The sequence below is a fragment of the Rhineura floridana genome, chromosome 7 (genome assembly GCF_030035675.1).
Source record: "Rhineura floridana isolate rRhiFlo1 chromosome 7, rRhiFlo1.hap2, whole genome shotgun sequence".
Classification (NCBI taxonomy): Eukaryota; Metazoa; Chordata; class Lepidosauria; order Squamata; family Rhineuridae; genus Rhineura; species Rhineura floridana.
This window is the reverse complement of record NC_084486.1, coordinates 53,130,967-53,151,340: the sequence shown is the minus strand read 5'-3', so window position 1 is coordinate 53,151,340 and position 20,374 is coordinate 53,130,967. Positions and strand designations below refer to the sequence as shown.

At 41.9% G+C, this 20,374-nt stretch overlaps 1 protein-coding gene across 3 annotated transcripts in view; it reads left to right on the top strand.

The window, feature by feature from the left end:
• The window catches only part of PWWP2B (PWWP domain containing 2B), a 35,833-nt gene extending 20,107 nt beyond the window's left edge, over positions 1-15,726 (top strand). For all 3 annotated transcript variants that reach the window (XM_061635631.1, XM_061635633.1, XM_061635632.1), the window contains exons 3-4: positions 2,290-3,937; positions 15,166-15,726. In XM_061635631.1, coding sequence (XP_061491615.1) covers positions 2,290-3,919 — 1,630 coding nt within the window. In that variant the 3' untranslated portion in view covers positions 3,920-3,937; positions 15,166-15,726. The remainder of the gene's footprint in view (positions 1-2,289; positions 3,938-15,165) is intronic.
• Positions 15,727-20,374: the final 4,648 nt, after the last annotated feature.

Genomic DNA, 20,374 nt, shown 5'->3' with positions numbered 1-20,374 from the left:
GAGTGAGAAAAGCTGGTTCGTTTCCCTCAGGTGCAAATATAATTCGCACTTCAGGATTTCTCATATGAGTAACAAGAAAATAACCAGTAATATATTACATGGAACCTAAGCTGACCAGAAGTAGAAGATCAGCTGGTTTATTGTGGCATACACTCTATGATGAATGACTGCTTTGTGTCTGGTGCAGAAATCTTGTTAGCAAATGAGAGCAGATGCCCCAGTAACTAAGGTGTCACAGTGCTGGCTGTCTTCTGCTGTAGAATTTTTGTGTCCGTATTTTTCGTATCCATATAGCACTATATACAACCCTAGCACTCTTCACACAAACAAGGACATAATTTGATTTACCTCACAGTTGACTACTCACAGCTGAATTTGTGGATTGCTCCATGGGGGGGGATACTGTGTTTGAGGTGAGATGAACATTCTGGGAGGCCTCTTTGTTGCAGACATGGGAGCTGGGCTCCTCCTGGGGGGAAGGGCAGGATATAAATTTAATGAATAAATAATAAAATAAATATTGTCCATCAAGCCATTCTCCCTTCTGCTGTGGCCAGTGGGAGACTGGCAGGTCTCTGAATCTGGCAGCTGCTGCCATGGATTTTCCCTCTCTTTCTGGCCTCATTGGATTGTTATGTCCATCACATCTATATTCTGCTCTTTCTCCAAGGAATTTAGTATTACCCCAGCCTTCGCCAAACTGGTGTCCTCCAGATGTTTTGGACTGCAGCTTCTATCAGCCCCTGCTGGTATGGTCACACCAGCTGGAACTGATGAAAGTTGCAGTACAAAACATCTGGAAAGCACAAGGTTGCTGAAGGCTGGATTAGCCAATACCTGAGGGAACCAGTCCTAAGCTTCACAAGAATAATTTGGGGTTTTTTAGGGTATTTTATGGATATGAACATTCAGATAATTCTCATGTTCTTCATCTTTAAAGTGGGGAGAATTTAAAGTGGGGAGGAGCCGTAGAAATGTGGAAGTCCGGGGGTTGGGGGGGGAAGAATGTTTTCTTCTTTTCGTGTTTTACCAAGCCTTCAGATTTGTGAAATGGGTTTTTTAAAATCCATATAACCGAGCAGGAGTGAGCTTTCCTGTTTGACTGTGATGATGATGGAAACTTGGTGCCTGCTGGTTGAATTTGCACCTCCCTTTATAGAGGAAGCTAAACTGACTGGGCTCAGTTTAAGGAATTTGTGCTAGGTTTAAGTGCTGCTGCTGCTTAAACAACCATTTAATTTTCTCTGACATAAGTGAGTTATAATTGGGTGCTAAGGGGTGAATTGTGGGTGACTGGCCTTTTGGAAAGTACAGGGTGGAAGAACAGTGGGGAAGCCTAGGAGACTTCAGCCCAAGATTTTCAAGTTGAATGCAGTAGCTCGTTGAACTATAATTCCCATCCTCTCTTACAATTGGCATTCTGGCTGCGGCTGATAGGGACTGTAGTTCAAAACTTCAGGAGGGCATCTTGGAGGTTACGGAAAGCTGCATTGATCCAAATATATGCAAAACTACTTTTTAAGCATTCTGGTACGTTTGACTGTGTCTTGGACTCAGATGATATGTGCATTTTCTTCCTATCTGTTCCCTTTTCCAATACAATGTGATCACTCTCAGGGTGGCTCTGGAACACAGCTTTTCACAATTGCATGGGAAAATGGAAGTATGCGCTGCATTGTTTATGGATAGAGCCAGCATCAATTGCAGCAACCCCTTTTCTGACTACTGTGACTATGGCAATCGTTGCAACTGTATCCAGGGTCTGACTTATTCATGCTTCTGTTTCTCCTCATGATTTTGTGTGTGTGTGCACACGTGTGCTTCACCACAGATTGGCTTGTTCATGTGAAGGGAGAAGTAACTATATCAACTGGCCCCATTGCAACTGCCATGTGAGGAGGGCAGTGGTTACTTAAGAATAGCATTGCTTGGCAAAGTCTGGAAAAGGGCCCAAAGAGTAGGAGCCCATCATGAGAATGTGGTGGTTCTGTGCAAGTTACCCTTCCCATGTTGTACTTGCTTTCACTGGAACATATGGGTGTGCCATACATGAGAAGAATTTCTAGCACACAATTTGCGTTGGACTCTCCATACAAAGGGTTGAACTAACATTCTAAAGTTGGAGGTTATGTTGCTTCACGGTTGTAGGATGAGAAGGTAACTTTCAATTTCTGCTGCGCATTTTAAAATGTGTCTCCCTGTATAATTTTGGTGATGGACACAGTTAACTTTATTCTGATCTTGTGTTTCCCCCCCCCTTTTTTTATTTTCCTTCCCACATTGCTCTAGGTCTGGATTGCTTTGTGTTCCACCAGTGTCATTACCAAAGACCGATGACCCTCCTAATAAGACTTGCACTAATGGGACGTCTGAAGACAGGCAGCCTGTACAGCTGGAGAGTGGACAGTGGTCTTTGGATGAAAAGGCCAATGGCGAGGAACAAGTTCCACCCCTCTTGCCTCCACCGCCATCGGGCAATGTTTTTCCTTACCCTCCCTATTTTGAGGGAGCCCCCTTTCCCCCTCCATTATGGTTAAGGCGCACATATAATCAGTGGGTACCTCAGCCACCTCCCAGGACTATAAAAAGGACAAAGAGGCGCTTGTCCCGAAATAGAGACCCTGGCCGGCTCATCATGAGTACCATCAGGCTGAGACCTAGGCAGGTGCTTTGCGAAAAGTGTAAAAACACTCTGAGCCCAGAGGAGGGTAACAAAACCAGGCAGAATGCAAAAACCAGGAGGAAGCTAAGCATTCAGGATAAGGAGCAAAAAAGGCACAGTGAATCTGAATATGGAGAGAAAAGGAGCAAAAGAGAAAAGCGGGAGGAAGATAAGTTTCCTGGAGAGCTGTTGCATCGGACTCCAGTGATAAAAATATCTTACAGCACCCCACAAGGTAAAGGGGAGGTAGTGAAAATTCCCTCCCGGGTTCATGGCTCAGGGAAGCCATTTGGTCCTCAGCGACTACTACAGAACAGAGAGGAGGACCAAGAGGAGACAAGAGACTCGGAACAGTATCGTGAAACCAAATGTTTTGTGGACAAGTCGCAGAGTAGTCAGCTTGCTTCCATTCCAAAGTTGAAGTTAACTAGGCCTGTGCATTCCAGCGCAGATGTGCCACCCCCAAAAATCAGGCTGAAGCCCCATCGGATCACTGAGGGGGATAATGTTTCAATTTATAAAGCGGAACTTATCGATGAGATGAATGTCCCTCCCAGCCATGGAGAGTCTCATGCTGCTGCTTTTTATACCAATGAGTCTGCAGATAGATGTTTAGCTGAGATGTCTTCAGGGAGCTCCTGTGAAGATGATGACTTCAAAAGGTTTCCGCAAGGTAAAGATGGACATGATAACTTGGCTTTTCTTATGAATTATCGTAAGAGGAAAGCGGATTCTTCTAGCTTATCAGTGTGTAGCAATGACAGCCTAGATGAATCCAAATCTTCTAGCTCAGAAGTAACATCACCAGACGTGTGTGACTTTTTACCTGGTGATGATGCATCTGTCTCTTCATCCTCGAAAGATGAGCGTAAGATTGTGCCACCATTAACAGTTAGACTGCACACGCAAAGTGTCTCCAAGTGTGTCATTGAAGATGGAAGAACTATTTCAGTAGGGGATATCGTTTGGGGCAAAATTCACGGCTTCCCATGGTGGCCGGCCCGTGTGCTTGACATAAATCTTAGTCAGAAGGAAAATGGAGACCCTTCCTGGCAAGAAGCAAAAGTTTCATGGTTTGGTTCTCCAACAACATCTTTCTTGTCTCTCTCAAAACTCTCCCCTTTCTCTGAATATTTCAAACTACGATTTAATCGTAAGAAGAAAGGGATGTATCGGAAAGCTATAACAGAAGCTGCCAAGGCAGTGGAACATCTGACCCCAGAAATAAGAGACCTCTTAACACAATTTGAGACATAATTTTGGCTTCAGTTACAGGTAAGTGCATATAGGAGACTGTATAAGCAGTACAGAAGCTGGCTTAAGCATCTGCTTTGCATCTGTGTGTGTTTGCTAGGAGTTTTGTTTTCAAAGCTTTAAAAAGTAAGAGGGATGAACTGTTTCAGTGGTAAGATTCAAATTACACTATTATACATGTATGCATTGTTATATCTTGCATTATGATATAAAAGGTGGACATATTTAAGCGTTAGTCTTGGTCACTACTAACAACCCAAAAGTGTCTTTGCCACCTTTTGAAATGCAACTAGAAAGTTTTGAGTTCAGCTGTTACTTAAAAATTGATTGTTTGTTTTTTTAAAAAGCCTGCACTATATCAGTATTTGTTGGAGAGCTTGCTGAATGCCATTTTAGAAAGTCAACTGTAAATTGGTCTTGTGTTTCACATATTCCTAATGACAACAAAGACCATAACTCGAGAAGAGCCTGCTGGATCAGGTCAAAGGCCCATGTAGTCTGGCAGTCTGTTATCACAGTGGCAGACCAGATGTCCATGGGAAGCCCGCAGGCAGAATTTGAGCACAACAGTACTCCCTACAGATTGCTTTGTACTGATTATATGCATATGACAGAATATATAATTTAGGGAATTTGTCTATGTGGCCTGGAGTGTTTAGCTTAGGCTCCTGTTTTTTTAAAAAAATCTGGGTGTAAAGTTGCAGTGGGAAGTGCCACTTGGACGTTTTATATTTCTGTTTTATTTCTATGGCTTTCAAAAAAATAGTATTATCATTGTGGGTGTTTTTTCTGTAGGGTAGCTTTTCCCTCAAAGTTTGATGAAACTGTGCTCTCACCCTTTGGGGAAAAAAACCTCATTGCAGTTCCTACCCAGCTCATACATCCATGTAAAACTTCCCTGCTTATGTTGCTTCTACATTTCTGCCCCTCTGTACAATATAATTGCTAGAGTAAGGATTACTAATCCTGCAGCTTGTCAGGGCTTATAGTTTCACTCCTTTTTTGAGACCCAGAGGAAGTCGCTACGTACACTTTTAGGAAAATAATAATCTACTGTTCATAGATCAGGGGTCACAACCCATTGCCCCCAGGTGTCATGGCACTCACAAAGGCCTTCAGTGGTGCATCAGCAGGTAACCCAGAATCTGTGCTTTCATTAAAAAAGAATGTCTGTAGCCCTCCAAGAAAGAACGCTATGGAACAAAATGTGCACATACCCTTGAAAATATGCACACACAGAAAATGTGCACAGCGATTTCTGTGAAATGAACCAACCTGACCCTGCTCATTAGCCAATGAGTGAAGTCAGAGCTGTGATTGATAAATGAGGTGTTGGGACACCAGGCAATAGAAATCTCTGGGATTCTAAAGAGCTGCATTTCCCTCTCCATTTTAGTGCACTTTCCTGCTTCTGACTTTTTTCCCCCTTTTTTTGTTGCATCTTAGTCTAGGGCCATGTGGTTCCATGCACTTCTCTCTCTCCCTGCTCTCTTCCATTTAATGTGCAGATCAAGTGTTGTAACTTGTTGATGCATTGGCTGCTGAGCTGTTGCCCAGTGTTCTTCACAGCTTACTCACATGAAGAAGATTCAGTAGCTTATAGTAGAGTGTTAATTCTGGAAACCAACTTCTTAAGACAGGCTGTTCTCAAAACTGCCAAACTGGAGGTCCTAGAGAAATAACAGTGAGTTGATGTTAACAATCACAATTTACTTTCCCCATCTAACTGACAGAAGCCAGTAATTAATACTCTGCATTTGAAACGGGAATAGAGACCTGCAAGATAACTTCACGCTGACCCCAGAAGCTATGTGTTTATTTCTGCTTTAACTTCATGCTGGCCCCAGCAACTATGTGTTTATTTCTGCTTTAAAGTGTGAATAGTATTATGTCTCTATCAAGTAGATGAACATCACCAAATTGGCCAGAGCCCTCTTGTCTGATGGTTAAAAGTATATAGTGGAGCAGGGGCGGGCACACACAAGCCCCACTCCCAGTGTTCCCTGGTGTGCTGGCTCCTCTTGCATTGAGCATGAAAGTCTGAAGGAGGCTTCTACCCTCATTCCACTGAACATGCTTCGAAGCCTCTGTGTGAGTGGGAATCCCAGTAGGATCAGGGTTCTCAAGGTAAGAATGGTAACAACCAATGACTGTAATGTTTGGGTGGAAACGACACATTCAGTGGTGGGGGAGGGAATTGGAAGATAGGAGAAGGGGTGCTTAGCTCTTCTTCCCAGCTTCTCCTGCCCACTCCCATGGAGAGATAGTGTGTGTGAAAGGAATTATGCAACCATGCAGGTTGAATGCAGTTGTCCCATCCGTTTGGTTGGTTGCTTCATTTGCACATACCCCCTCCCAACCGACATGGTATTGCTGCATAGAGAAATGGCACCCATGTGGTTGCAGCTGAAGGCATTTTGTAAGCAGCCTGGTTCTGCTCATGTTTCCTCTGATGTAAGTCCTACTTTGCTCAATGGGCTTACTTCCAAGTAAAAAGCCAGTAGCCTTTAAAATATATATATATCTGCCCACAATAGAGGTGTCAGGAAGAGGGGAGAAATTGCTTTGAAACCTGTTTTGGATAAGGGACTGCTTCGCTTTGAATGAGTTTTGTCCAAAGATGATGCACACCCCTAATAGCCTTCAGTCTTTCAATCACTGAACACAGCCAAAGGCACCAACATCATCATCCGCTGCATTTCCCCCCCATCATTCTCTTTCACTTGTTCTCTATTGTGACTTAACTCAAATCCGTGAAACATTTGCTGGTCAACTCTTTTGTTAAGCCAAATGAGTCAATTTGGCAGAAGCCATTCCAATAAAAATGTTTCCAGAGCTACAAAAGATGGCCTAGAGTTGGATGTGGAAAATAGATGTCTGCTTGAAAGGGGTGAATGAGCAACTCAGCTGGATGAATGCAAAGAAATTTATGAGGAAGCTGTTGAGGATCACACCATGTAAACTGAAGGGCTTCTCCTATTAGCAAAGGCTGGGCCTCTGACCACTTGTCCTAAATGAAGGGATTTTCCCAAGCTGCAGGCAGTATTACGGTGCTGAAATAAAAGTGTTAATGTGATTTATTTATTTATTTATTTATTTTCATTTCTAAACCGCCCATAGCTAATAGCTCTCTGGGCGGTGTACAAAACAAGATTAAAATACAATATTAAAATAAAATCAATAACAAAGAGCAACAAAATTAAACTAAAACATTAAACATAAAAACATTGAACATTAAAATGCCTGGGGGTATAGCCAGGTCTTAACCTGGCGCCTAAAAGAAAGAACCGTAGGCGCCAGGCGTATCTCCTCCGGTAAGCTGTTCCACAGTTCGGGGGCCACCACAGAAAAGGCCCTAGATCTAGTCACAATCCTCCGGGCATCCTGGTGAGTTGGTACCCGGAGGAGGGCCTTAGATACTGAACGAAGTGAACGGGTAGGTTCATAGCGGGAGAGGCGTTCCACAAGGTATTGCGGTCCCACACCGTGTAAGGCTTTATAGGTCAAAACCAGCACCTTGAATCTGGCTCGGAAACAAATAGGTAGCCAGTGCAAGCGAGCCAGGACAGGTGTTATATGCGCGGACCGATTGGTCCTCGTCAACAACCTGGCTGCCGCATTTTGCACTAGCTGAAGTTTCCGAACAGTCTTCAAGGGCAGCCCAACGTAGAGCGCATTACAGTAATCCAGTCTAGAAGTTACCAGAGCGTGAACAACTGGCGAGATCATCACTGTCCAGATAGGGGCGTAGTTGGGCTACTAAGCGAAGATGGTAGAACGCGTTCCGTGCCACCGAGGCCACTTGAGCCTCAAGTGACAAGGAAGGGTCAAAAAGGACCCCCAAACTACGAACCTGTTCCTTCAAGGGGAGTGTAACCCCATCTAGAACAGGAGAAACATCCACCATCTGGGCAGGGAAAGAGCTCACTAACAGTGTCTCAGTCTTGTCTGGATTGAGTTTCAGTTTATTAGGTCTCATCCAGTCCATTATCGCGGTCAGGCAACGGTTCAGCACATCAACAGCCTCACCTGAAGAAGGTGAAAAGGAGAAGTAGAGCTGCGTGTCATCAGCGTACTGATGGCAACGCACTCCAAAACTCCTGATGACCGCACCCAGAGGCTGCATGTAGATGTTAAAGAGCATAGGGGACAAAACCGATCCCTGAGGGACTCCACAATGGAGAGTCCAGGGTGTCGAGCAATGTTCCCCAAGCACTACCTTCTGGCGACGATCTGCTAAGTAGGAGCGGAGCCACTGCCAAGCAGTGCCCCCAACTCCCAACTCCGCGAGCCTCCCCAGAAGGATACCATGGTCGATGGTATCAAACGCCGCTGAGAGATCAAGGAGAACCAACAGAGTCACACTCCCCCTGTCCCTCTCCCGACAAAGGTCATCATACAGGGCGACCAAGGCTGTTTCAGGGCCAAAACCGGACCTAAAACCGGATTGAAATGGATCCAGATAATCGGTTTCATCCAAGAGCGCCTGGAGCTGGCCAGCGACCACCCGCTCCAAAACCTTGCCCAAAAAAGGGACATTCGCCACCTGTCTATAGTTGTTCAACACATCTGGGTCTAAAGAAGGTTTCTTTAAAAGAGGTCTTACTACTGCCTCCTTGAGACTGCCAGGGACTACGCCCTCTCTCAAGGAGGCATTTATTACCTCCTTGGCCCAGCCGGTGGTTACAGCCCTGCCAGTCTTCACCAGCCAAGATGGGCAGGGGTCCAGAGCAGACGTGGTCGCCCGCACCATTCCAAGCACCTTGTCCACTTCCTCGAGCTGCACCAACTGAAACTCATCCAATAATTATTTTCTGCAGAGGGCTATTGTTGAGGGGATCAGATGCAGTCGGTTCAAACTGGTACCAGGGCTGTGGAGTCAGTACGCCAAACCTTCGACTCCGACTCCTCTATTTTTTTACTGTCCGACTCCGACTCCATCCAAAATTGCTTCCAACTCCACAGCCCTGGAAAGGGCTGTAAATGTCTTTTTAAATTGGAAGCTCTCATAGGAGCATTTTTATCGCTGCCTGAATATGCGCTGATCTTGGCATCACTGCATTTGTCTTCATCTCATACACTGACACACAAAATGTTTTCCATCTTGAGTTATGGTGAAATGCTCAACTACAGCTGACTTCATGGGAAGCTTCTTTGACATTTTGAATTTATATTTTAAAAAATTTGTCAGTCAAAATTTATTTTGAAGTTGGAGTCGGTACATTTCTACCGACTCCACCCAAAATTGCTTCCGACTCCACAACTCCGACTCCACAGCCCTGACTGGTACACATGATTTACTGGAAAAAAAATGTTTAGTGGGAAGGAAGGGTAATAACTGCAGTTATCTGACCTAGAAGGAGATAATATGTGATGACCAGCTGCACTCTGAAACGTGTGGAGCCCTGCTGTTAAAGCAGCCTTAAGATATAATGTGTAACTGTCGGAGGCTAATAAGAGTACAGGGCTCTGTTGTGAAGAAAGGCCATTAGTGTTTTAGCAGGTGGTCAAATAAACAAAATGTATAGGGTTTTTTTTACAATCTTGGTTTGCAAATCTTCAATAATAAGAATTGAAGAATAAAATGCTTGCTAGAAATGCAAGCTTTCCTTTATTTGGACAATTGTGGGGTTCCTCCCCCTTCTGGTGCTCTGCAGCATAGCCAATATGAAAGCATCTGTGCTGGGCATCTTGTTCTAGTTCTGTATCAAAGGGCTCTGAGACTACATCCTGTACTCACTTACATGAGAGCAAGTCCTGCTCAACTTTGTGAGGCTTCCAAGTATGCATTATAGGATTGCACTATTAAGAATTTTCATAGTTGCGTGTTCAGTTATTTGTTTGTTTGGGTTTGTTTTTAAGCAGTGCTAGTCCTGTTTAACTTTGGAGATCATGAGAAATGGAAAACAGGTGAGATGAGAGAAATTATTAATAATTATTACCATTTATTCAGCTTCTCTCCCACTGTTCCTCCCAGAAGGAGCCTAGGGTGGCTGACAAAGGACAAATTGCAGTTGTCAAGACTGAATGGTTGGTTTCTTTGAGGAGACAGTGCAGTTAGCGATGTTGGCTTTATTGGGTGAGAGGTACAGATGTTTATGCTGAAGTTCATTAAGGAGATGAAAACTGATAGGAATTGTTGAAGAAAGATATTATAGCTATCCCTTGACCCCATAAAGCTGTTTGAGATGAAGTGATTTATGAGGCAGTCAACTTCGAGATAAGTAACACACCTACTCATTTCTGGAATATGGAGATTTTGTACATCTCTTGGAGACCTTGGAATATTCAGTACTGGATCCTCAATTAAAATGGCAAGATTTCTTAAAATATTTGCATTTGTCTTAGATTTCTAAAATTATCCTAGAAGAATAACATTAAAGTCTCTTTTTTATATATATGAAACGGGCATTGTAATAATAATTATAATTTCTTGTTTTATGCTTCTTAAGTGATGCTCATTATCTTCAACAACCCTGTAAGACATGCCAGTAGAGTTCTCTCCATATTTCAGGTACCAGATTGGTGGATGGGACCTGAGGGAGGTTCAATTGTGCATTTTGAGTTTATGGCTGAGCATCTAAATGACCTAACCACATGGGTGAGGGCTCACCATGTAGGTTTGTCCCACAGAATCTGATAGTTTGATTACTTAATTGTTATCCCAGGCAGGCACACAGGAGCCATTTGTGAAAAACAGTCCCCGTGCTGCTTCTGTTACTTTTCACTGACCCTCTAACTGAGTCAATGACACTTAGCCCTAGATCCTAGCCCTAGGAGAACTGTTTTCATCCCAAAAGCTGCGTTATCTTCTCGACAACACTCTGAAGGCCACATGCCAGGTGTGGGCAGGGCCAGAATTAAAAGTGGATACAGCAATGAATGTGGATTTTACCTTTGTACAATGGGCTAGTTTCTACAGACACTCACACATCCCTCTCTATCCTCCATTTAGGCAAGCAAGAGGCGTTATCAAAATTCAAAGACACATTCCAGCCAGGCAAAAACACTTGAGGATGTGACTGGAAAGGGGTTGTGGTCTGGAGAGAGTCCCATGGGCCAGATAAAGTCTTGGAGAGCTGCATTTGGCCCTCCAGGCCTGAGGTTCCCCACCCTGCCTTATCTACATCTGCACCAGCTAGCCAGCAGATGCATTCCGTCCTATTGACATGAGCAGAGGGCAATTAGTACCATCTATAAAAACAAGTTGGAACATGTAGAAATGGGTACTCCATCTGTCTCTCCAGAAGATGCCAAACCTTGACAGATGCCAGAGGAAGCTCCAGAACAGGGGAGCAATTACCAAGATCTCCCTTTCAGTGCCTTTGTGGCTTGAACCAGAGCCATAATGGCATGCTTCAGAACATGGAGAATGCGAACTAGAGTGTTCCTACGAGATATCATTTTCATTCAGTAAGAATGGGAAGTCACACTTGCTCACCTATTGCAAATCACCCAGAGATCTACCAGTAGATACTGGATCTGCCTCCTGTCAGCCCTTGATCTAGTAGCATAATTATTCTATTCCTTTCTTCTTTTCATAAACTGAAACGAATCTTGAAATCTGGAGCCATTTTTTTTCTTTTTCATAAGTGATGTGTGTTATCTGATGTATCTTGCAGCCTTAGGGCTTGTCACCTAGAATACGGTCAGCCAAAATTATTCTGTTCTCAGAAACAATGGTGTTTAGCTTTTGATTGTCATTACATTGTAATATTTGGACTTTATCCATCTCAGAGGATTTATGAAAGAGGCACTTGTTTCGGGAAGTGTCCTGGTTATTTAAGGCATCAAAATTGTGTACAGGAATTTATTAAACTTCTGAAGATTTTTTTTTAAATCCCCCCTCCCAAGTTCGGAAAAATAACATAATCGGAGTATATTTATTTAGAATACTTTTATCCTACTTCTCATCATACAGTCTCAGCATAGGTTGCAATCATTTAAGAGAAAACAATCCAACAAATAAATACATCCCTAAAATCAACTGAGATGCTTTATGGTTGATAACACAGCTCTGTGTTAGATATTGGACATGCAAAGTAGGGCTGGTTCACACATGCATGTTAACTGTTTGATTGTGTGCATCTGCGAAATAACATTGAAGGCAGAGCTTTCACACTGTGCCCAAACCTAGTATTTTTTCCTTGATATTGGTTTATTTATTTATTTATTATTTGATTTCTATCCTGCCCTTCCTCCCAGCAGGAGCCCAGGGCGGCAAACAAAAGCACTAAAAACACTTTAAAACATCATAAAACAGACTTTAAAATACATTAAAACAAAACAACTTTAAAAAAGCTTTGAAGACACCTTAACAAAAGGTTAAAAACATACTGTTTTTTTGTTTTGTTTTTTTAAAAAGGTTTAAAAACATATTAAAAAGCAATTCTAACACAGAAGCAGACTGGGATAAAGTCTCAAAAGGCTTGTTGAAAGAGGAAGATTCACATATTCAGCTGTGAATCTTCAAGTGTTGAATATGCCAGTGATGAATGTATATGTGTCAGTCCTTCAGGGACTGGGGATCAGTAGTCCAACATCATTTGGGGAATCACAGGTTCCCCACACCTGTCTTAGATCGGCTGAGCCCCTGATTAACCATACCATTTTTGTACTCTCAGAACCCAGAAAGAGAGGTTTTGGTGGTTGCCCTTCTGACTGGAGAATACTATATTCCCAAGGGGATAAAAGACCTGGAGCATCTTTCAGAAGTATTTGTAAAATGTTTTTTTTTAGGTTTATTTTAAAACTTTTCCCATTCCTCCTTAACTATGCCCATTACATCTGTTTTAGTACATAGTATTTTCAATTTAAAAAATTATTCTCTTGGCTTTCATTATACTGTCTTTTAAAAAAAATCTAGAATGGGAACTTTTAAACATTTTGACAATTTTAATTCCATTTCTAAACTGCAGATGTGCCTTGACAAGAACAATAGAATGCTTCCACTATTAAGGGAATTATAGTTCTTCCTGAGTGTTCTGACTGCTACTTTTCAGTTGTCAGTATAACCTAATAGTTCTTGTTTGAAGATTATCTTAACTTTATTTTATGAATGTAATACTGCTGCTTGCTTTTGCAACCTGCCTGAGAAGAAAAAAATCCTTATTGCGATACATTTAACATTCTGTATTATTTATTTATTTGTTTGTTTGTTTGTTATTTGATTTATATCCCACCCTTCTTCTCAGCAGCAGCCCAGGGTGGCAAACAAAAGCACTAAAAACACTTTAAAACATAATAAAAACAGACTTTAAAATACATTAAAACAAAACATATTTAAAAACATTTTTTAAAGCTTTCAAGAAATCTTTTTTTTTTTAAAAAAGGTTAGAAACTTTTTTTTAAAAAAAAAGGTTTAAAAACATATTAAAAAGCAATTTCAACACAGATGCAGACTGGAACAAGGTCTCAGCTTAAAAGGCTTGTTGAAAGAGGAAGGTCTTCAATAGGCGCCGAAAAGATAACAGAGATGGTGCCTATCTAATATTTAAGAGTGGGGAATTCTGCAGGGAAGGTGCCACCACATGAAAGGTCCGTTTCCTATGTTGTGCAGAACAGACCTCCTGATGAGGTGGTATCTGCAGGAGGCCCTCGCCTGCAGAGCGCAGCGATCAACGGTATATAAGACATAAGATGGTCTTTCAGGTATCCTGACCCCAAGCTGTATAGGGCTTTATACACCAAAACTAGAACCTTGAATTTGGCCCAGTAGCAAATGGGCAGCCAGTGCAATTCTTTCAGCAGTGAAGTGACATGTTGGCGATACCCTGCCCCAATGAGCAGTCTTGCCACCACATTTTGCACCAGCTGCAGCTTCCAGACCAGCCTCAAGGGCAGCCCCACATAGAGCGCATTACAATAATCCAGCCTGGAGGTTACCAGTGCATGGACCACAGTAATCAGGCTATCCTGGTCCAACTAGCTGAAGCTGGTAAAAGGTACTCCTAGTAACTGAGGCCACCTGGGCCTCTAGCAACAAAGATAGATCCAGGAGCACCCCCAGACTACAGACCTGCTCTTTCAGAGGGAGTACGACCCCATCCAAAGCAGGCAACTGACCAATCATTTGAACTCGGGAACCACCAATCCACAGCACCTCTGTCTTGCTAGGATTCAGAGTCAGTTTATTGGCCCGAGTCCAGGCAGCAGTCCAGGTCTTGCACGGCCTCTCCCGATTCAGATGTTACAGAGTAATAGAGCTGGGTATCATCAGCCTACTGCTGACATCTGTACCGAAATAGATCTTGTTGGCTGTCTCCCCCCATTTCCCAAGCTGGTTATGCTTTAACATTTCAAAATACAAATATTAAATATGTAATTTGTTGGTGTGTGTGCTTCTTGTTACTGTTTTTAACATTCCTATACAAGTCTACTTAAAAGTAGGTCTCATTGAAGGTAAGTAAGTATATGATTGTAGCCTTATTTGTGATGCGATATGCTGAAAAACATGCTAAATTTTTCATTGGTTCAGTAAAACAACTCTGAAGACTTAAAATCGAGGATAGACAACCCAGCATCTTTCAAATATTTTTGGAACTACAACTCCCTTTAGCCTGAGGTAGTATGGCCAGCCTGACTGGGACTGATGGCAGTTATAGTCCACCAACTTCTGGAGAGCACCAAATTGCCTCCCTAATGAAAATAAATGAGTGGAAGGAATATGTGTTAACCTACCAGTGGAAGCACAGTGGGGGGAGGGGGTTGAGGGAATGAGTTGTGGGACAGAAAATGCTAAAGGCCAAAGCAGTGTCTATCATATGGTTGGATGGATAGATGGGTCTTCAAGCTTATTTGCAAATGCTAATGAAATCTGAAGTAATCCATACAAAGAACAAAATGTCTGTGTTCACACATCATACTAAACCATGGAAGAGGAACCTGTGGCTCTCCAGATACTATTGGACTACAACTTCCATCATCCCTGACCATTGACCATGCTGGCTGGGACTGATGGGAGCTGGTAGTCCCGACAATATCAGGAGAGGTTGAATGTTGTTTTTTATTTTTTAAAAAAATCTGTAGCATGTAGTTTTTGGTTTTACCATAGCTCTTTTAGAACAAGCAACTTCATTGAATCTTTGACTTTAGTACAACAGGAGCTGTGACTCTCCATTTTGCTGTGACAGATATAGCCTGTTGAGGTTCCATGCTATATTTAGTTTAGTGGCTGTGTGCGCTTCTAGTCAACATTTGATTGCATGGTGCTGCTTTCAGTAACCTCTCCCTCTTTCACTTTCTTCAAGGTAACAGAAGATAAGAGCACAGCTGTCCTGGAGCTTCACAAAGTCTGTAAACATCCTGACATGCTTCCCCGGGAGAATCTTAAGGTTTCAATGCTCATGCGGCAGGATTAGTTTTCAGACTGGCCCTGCTCATCATCTGTGGAAGATAATAGGCACCTGGATTGCTTAGGAGGCCCTCCAGAGGCCAGTCTGACCAAACGTCACGAAGCTATTTAACGCTAGGGATGCAAACTGGCGAGTAATATTTCAGTGAACTAGGGGAATAATGAAATGCTGCATCTTGGAATGTATTTATTACCTGTAAAATGTTAGCTACTCTTGATAATTCCCCTATTCTTCTCCCCTCCCCTACATGCACACACACACACACACACACTGCTGCTGCTTCTATGTAACAAGATCTCTCTCACACTCTTGTTTTTACTTTTAACACCACAAAACTGTTTACTCCAATAATGTACACTCTTAAGAAGGGACATGCAATAGAATGGAATTGGTGTAGTCTTAAGTTAAAATGGACTCACTTCTGTGTCTATTAAAACTTGGGAAATGTGCAACTCATCATCCCTGGATGGCTTTTATTCCAAACAACAGGCCATGGTCTCATTTGTGAGCCTTTGCATGTGGAAACTTGCCAAGCTCCCTTCTCATCTCCCGTCATGGTATAAATATTGAGCACTTCAACCACAAGCATAGCAAGGATATAGGAAATAAATGTATTGTGTGAGTTGATTTTAAAAATTCATAGTACTGTCTCTCTTGGTGAAGAGCTAGACCAGGAGGCATGTGGCTTTCCAGATGTTGTTGGACTCCAACTCCCATGAGCCCCAGCTGCCATGGCCAATGATCAGGGCTGAGGGAAGCTGTAGTCCAACAACATCTATAAGGCTACAGGTTCTCCATCCCTGAGCTGGGATATCTGGGCCCTCTAAATTTTTATGTGCCTGTATCAGATCTTCTTTGGATTGTGGTTTTGCCCCGGCACACTTACCTCTTTAGAGACTTCTGGTAGCTCAGCATCAGTGTCTTCTGCACAGTGTAAGCATGCATCCAACTATGCAGTCTTTTGGTCTACTCCTGCTGACAAAACCCAAGCACTTTATTTTGTGCAAAAACTGGAAATGCAGAGAAATTGGTGTCTTGCTGCAGAGGCAGGCGCTGTAGACATGTCATCCATTTTGCAGAAATGAGCTTCTTTTTGACATGTTTGTAGAAGAAAGCTTCGAAAGGTAGGTGGTTTGGGATAAGCACTTCTTATCCCAAACATATTATAGCCAAGGCACACTTCTTTCTTCCTGTATGACGTGTTCTTCATTGGTTCATCTTTGCACCTGGAAAGGCCTGCTTTTAGGGTAAAAGAATAAAAATTGCCAACCCTCCCCAGGTATTTCTGCACAAGTCCCTGTTCTGCAAGTCTCCTGATTGGAAAGTGGCAAGTCCACAGCGATGGCTGTGGCATCATTGTGAAGGTCAGTCTGTAATTATTCTGTCTCTCTTTCAGAAGCAATTTAATGATTTAGTTGTGCAAAGCACCAGAATTCATTGCCCTCAGAGTAGATGACCCATTGTGGATATGTGTTTGCAGTCTTTTAGGCTGCAATTCTATAGCTGCTTACCAGGGAGTAAGCCCCACTGTATCCAGTGGGACTTGAGTAGACATGTGTAGAATTGCAAAGTGTCAATTATTTTATGTATTGTCCTTGCATACTGGTCTGAAGGCTCATAAACAAGACAGGGCTGGGTGTCGGATAAATTGTGTGTTTATGATTGTTTTACTGTACATAAAAGTGCAACACAGCAGGGAGGCAAGGGAGAACACATTACGCAAAAATGTAAAAGCACAAAGTATTTTATTCACTTCTAGAACAGTGCACTCTTTACTCAACATGTTTCTCTACTTGTGGTGAGCTTTTCCATTTGAAAATATTGATCCCAGCTCCAGAGAGGGGGGGTATGGCCATAATTAACTACCGGGGAAGCACTTGAGACTCATTTATTTGTTGGGGATGGAGGGATGAGGGAGAGAGAATGAAAACGGTAAATATGAATACCAAGAACTTTTTTTTAAAAGCTGAGAATTAGCATTTAGGGTATATTTCACATGGGCAATAGCATAAAACAAAGCGCAGAGAAAACTGTACTGCCCACCCATTACACTATTTTTGTATAAGGAATATATACAACTCTGGAGCAGCCCTGCATTGGACTAGCTGAAAGCAGATTTAAGTTACGCTGGACCCTAACTGACTAACTGTTATTTGGTGAATCTCCCAAAAGGAGTTCTAAATGCAGAAATGGAGCCAGCTAGTCCACTTACAGTATCGCAGACATGATGGTTCTTGGGAGAGAAGTTGGGTCGTGCTAATTTGCTTGGTCACATCGTGGTTGGACTACTGTTAACACATGCTGCAAAGTGTTCAGAAACTGCAGGTGGCACAGAGTGGTCACGTCAGACTTTTTCTTAAGTGCCTGTTATATACAGATCATGGTATTCCACTACTGCTTCAGTGGCACTGGCTCCCAATATGTTTTTTGGCACAATTATTACCCTGGGTTGGAACCACATAGAGCCTTTCAGATATAGGAAAAGGTAGTCCTTAAGGTATATACCTACCTCTTCATTGACACCATCTGCTTAGACCTTGCTTTGTGTCCCACCACCGTACCAGGAGATACTGTTGCAGTAACTCGGGATAGGGCCTTTTCAGCAGTGGAATTCCTTCATCCTGTAGGTTTGTTTGCCTCCCTGATTTTTCAAGCTCTGAAGACTTATTCTGACAGGCGTTGGGCCTTGTAACTTTCTGCTGTCTTAGGTTTTTATTATTGCTAAGTTTTGCTGTTCTCTCTCCTCTGTGCATGTCTCTGTGTGTGTGTTTGCTACTGAGTTTCTAATATATGGATTCTTTTATAATTGGGGGGTGTTCTGTAAACTGCTTGAGGAGCCTTCAGTCACAAATTCATTAAATGCTTAGACAAAAATTAATTAAATGCTTAGAGCAAAGTATAGACTGAAGATGAGTGATCTCTTTCTCAGAGAATTGAAAGCAGTGTGAAAGAAATTGTTTTATGTAGTGCAGTCTTCGTCATGCCCTCCACATGTTGAACTACAACTTCCATCATCCCTTATTGTGGACTATACTGATATGGGCTGATGGGAGTTTTTAGGCTCTTTGCAGAATGGGAAATAAATCAGCTCAGATCCATTGTGGGGCTATGAAAACTATAGATATATCAGAACTCCTTTTTGGTAAATGGTGCAAATGTGCTCCTTCCCCACCTTCCTGACTGATCTGGTAATATATTTTATGATGTCATATAAGATTAGCCTGAATATGAAGACATCCTTGACAAGTTAAATGTCATCTTGCACAACCTTGCAAGTTGAACGTTACACAAACGGCAGAAATATTTGCTCAGCTGAGTAAACTTTCCCGACAGCTCAAGTTCTGACCAACTGAAGTTATTTTTTTTAACGATTGGAACAAGTTAGTGTGTGAAGTCTTCAAGTGTTTTAAAATTCTCTGAAACTTTACATTACTGGATTGTTAATAATTCCAGAAAAGTGTATGCATCTTGACATGGTGTTCATGTAAATAGCCCTTCGGTTGCTTAGAAATGAACCCGAACTTAACCACTTTACACAATACTTTATATTCTGTCATGGGAGTAACCTTGGAGCACAGAAAAATCTAATATGTGAACTACTAGAAATTCCTATGGTGTATGGAGCTGGAAAAATGGACTGGCTTCATTGCAGGAAATATTACTGATGACATTTGTATGTGCTTCACACATTGCATTTTTCCTGCACCCCCATGAATGACCAAGATTGCTCCTGAGAACATTACATATTGTGCAAATATATCCCTTAAGTTTTTTTTAAAGTTGTACTGTATTGTACATATTTTGATTTATGTTTTTGAATGGGGAGTCAGTACTATTTATGATTATGATTACTCTTACCGTAGGTTCTGTACTTTAATCATGTTTCATTGGTCCCACAGATGAAAACAAAATAGGGATAAGAGTGGGGTAAGTCTTTCCTATTGTCTCTTTCTCTTCTTCCTGTGTCCCTACCACCTTTTCTCCATGGTCTGATCATTTAATGATCATTTAAAAAAAAATTATTTATAAAATATATTTGTATACTGCTATTTCATTAAAAACATCAAAGTGGTTACAATACATTAACAACCACCGTAGAATAAAAGACATTAAAAATACAATAAAAACAAAGGTCAACTGTTGCAAAAAAAAAAAAAGCATTTTCTTAACTGTCTGCATAAGCCTGGCAGAACAGAAAGGTTTTTAGCAGGTGCTTAAAAGTTAAAACAGAAGGCGCCTGCTGAATCTCTTGTTGGCAGAGCATTCCAGAGAACTGGGCGATGACACTGAAGGCTGCTCTGAACTTCCTGCCTGTCAAAATGGGAACTGATCCTTCCCTTACACTTCACAAAGTGCGTAACAATGTGATCACTATTTTGGCACATAAAGTGCTTATTTGCGTCCCTTTTGGTTTCCTTTTTAGATTGTACTAGCAAGTGCAGTTGGTTTAAAGAAAGTACTCTGGGCTAATAAACTGCTGAATGTGTAAAATGCAAATATGACTTTAAAACATTCCCACTGCGTGTTAATTTCTGTCTGTCAGTGATAAAGCAGAGGTTGTAACTCTAACAAGAAATACTGGATTGTTAGTCCACAGTATATGAAAGCCATGTTGGAAAGAACAGCCAGCAAAACTTCACCTTGTCCATACTCTGCTACTAAAGAACACAAACAAATGGTTAGTAGTACTTTTGGTGTTAAAAATGTTCAGGCAAAACTGAACTTCCCTTGAGAAAAGTGGAATTTTCTTTTCTAAACCTATTCCATATAGGGGAAGGAGCTCCAAATTGCAATCCTTCACTTCTGCAATTTGAAGGTTAAAATCTGAGAACAAAACAAAAAGTATTTCCAAAATATTGTGCTTTTATGGTTATTGGCAGAGTTTCTCACTAAAGAGATGACAAAGTAGCTAGACAAGATTTTTGATAATTTAGAGGACATACTTCAGGAGGAAAATCTTCACCAGAATTGTTTCTCTACCATTCACCAAGCTTCTCTGTTTGTACATTTTTCCATGCAGCTTTCTATTAAAATTATTTGAACAAGTTTCATATGTGAAAAAATGCAAAATAAGTATTTAAAAAAAGGACTTCACTATAGGTAA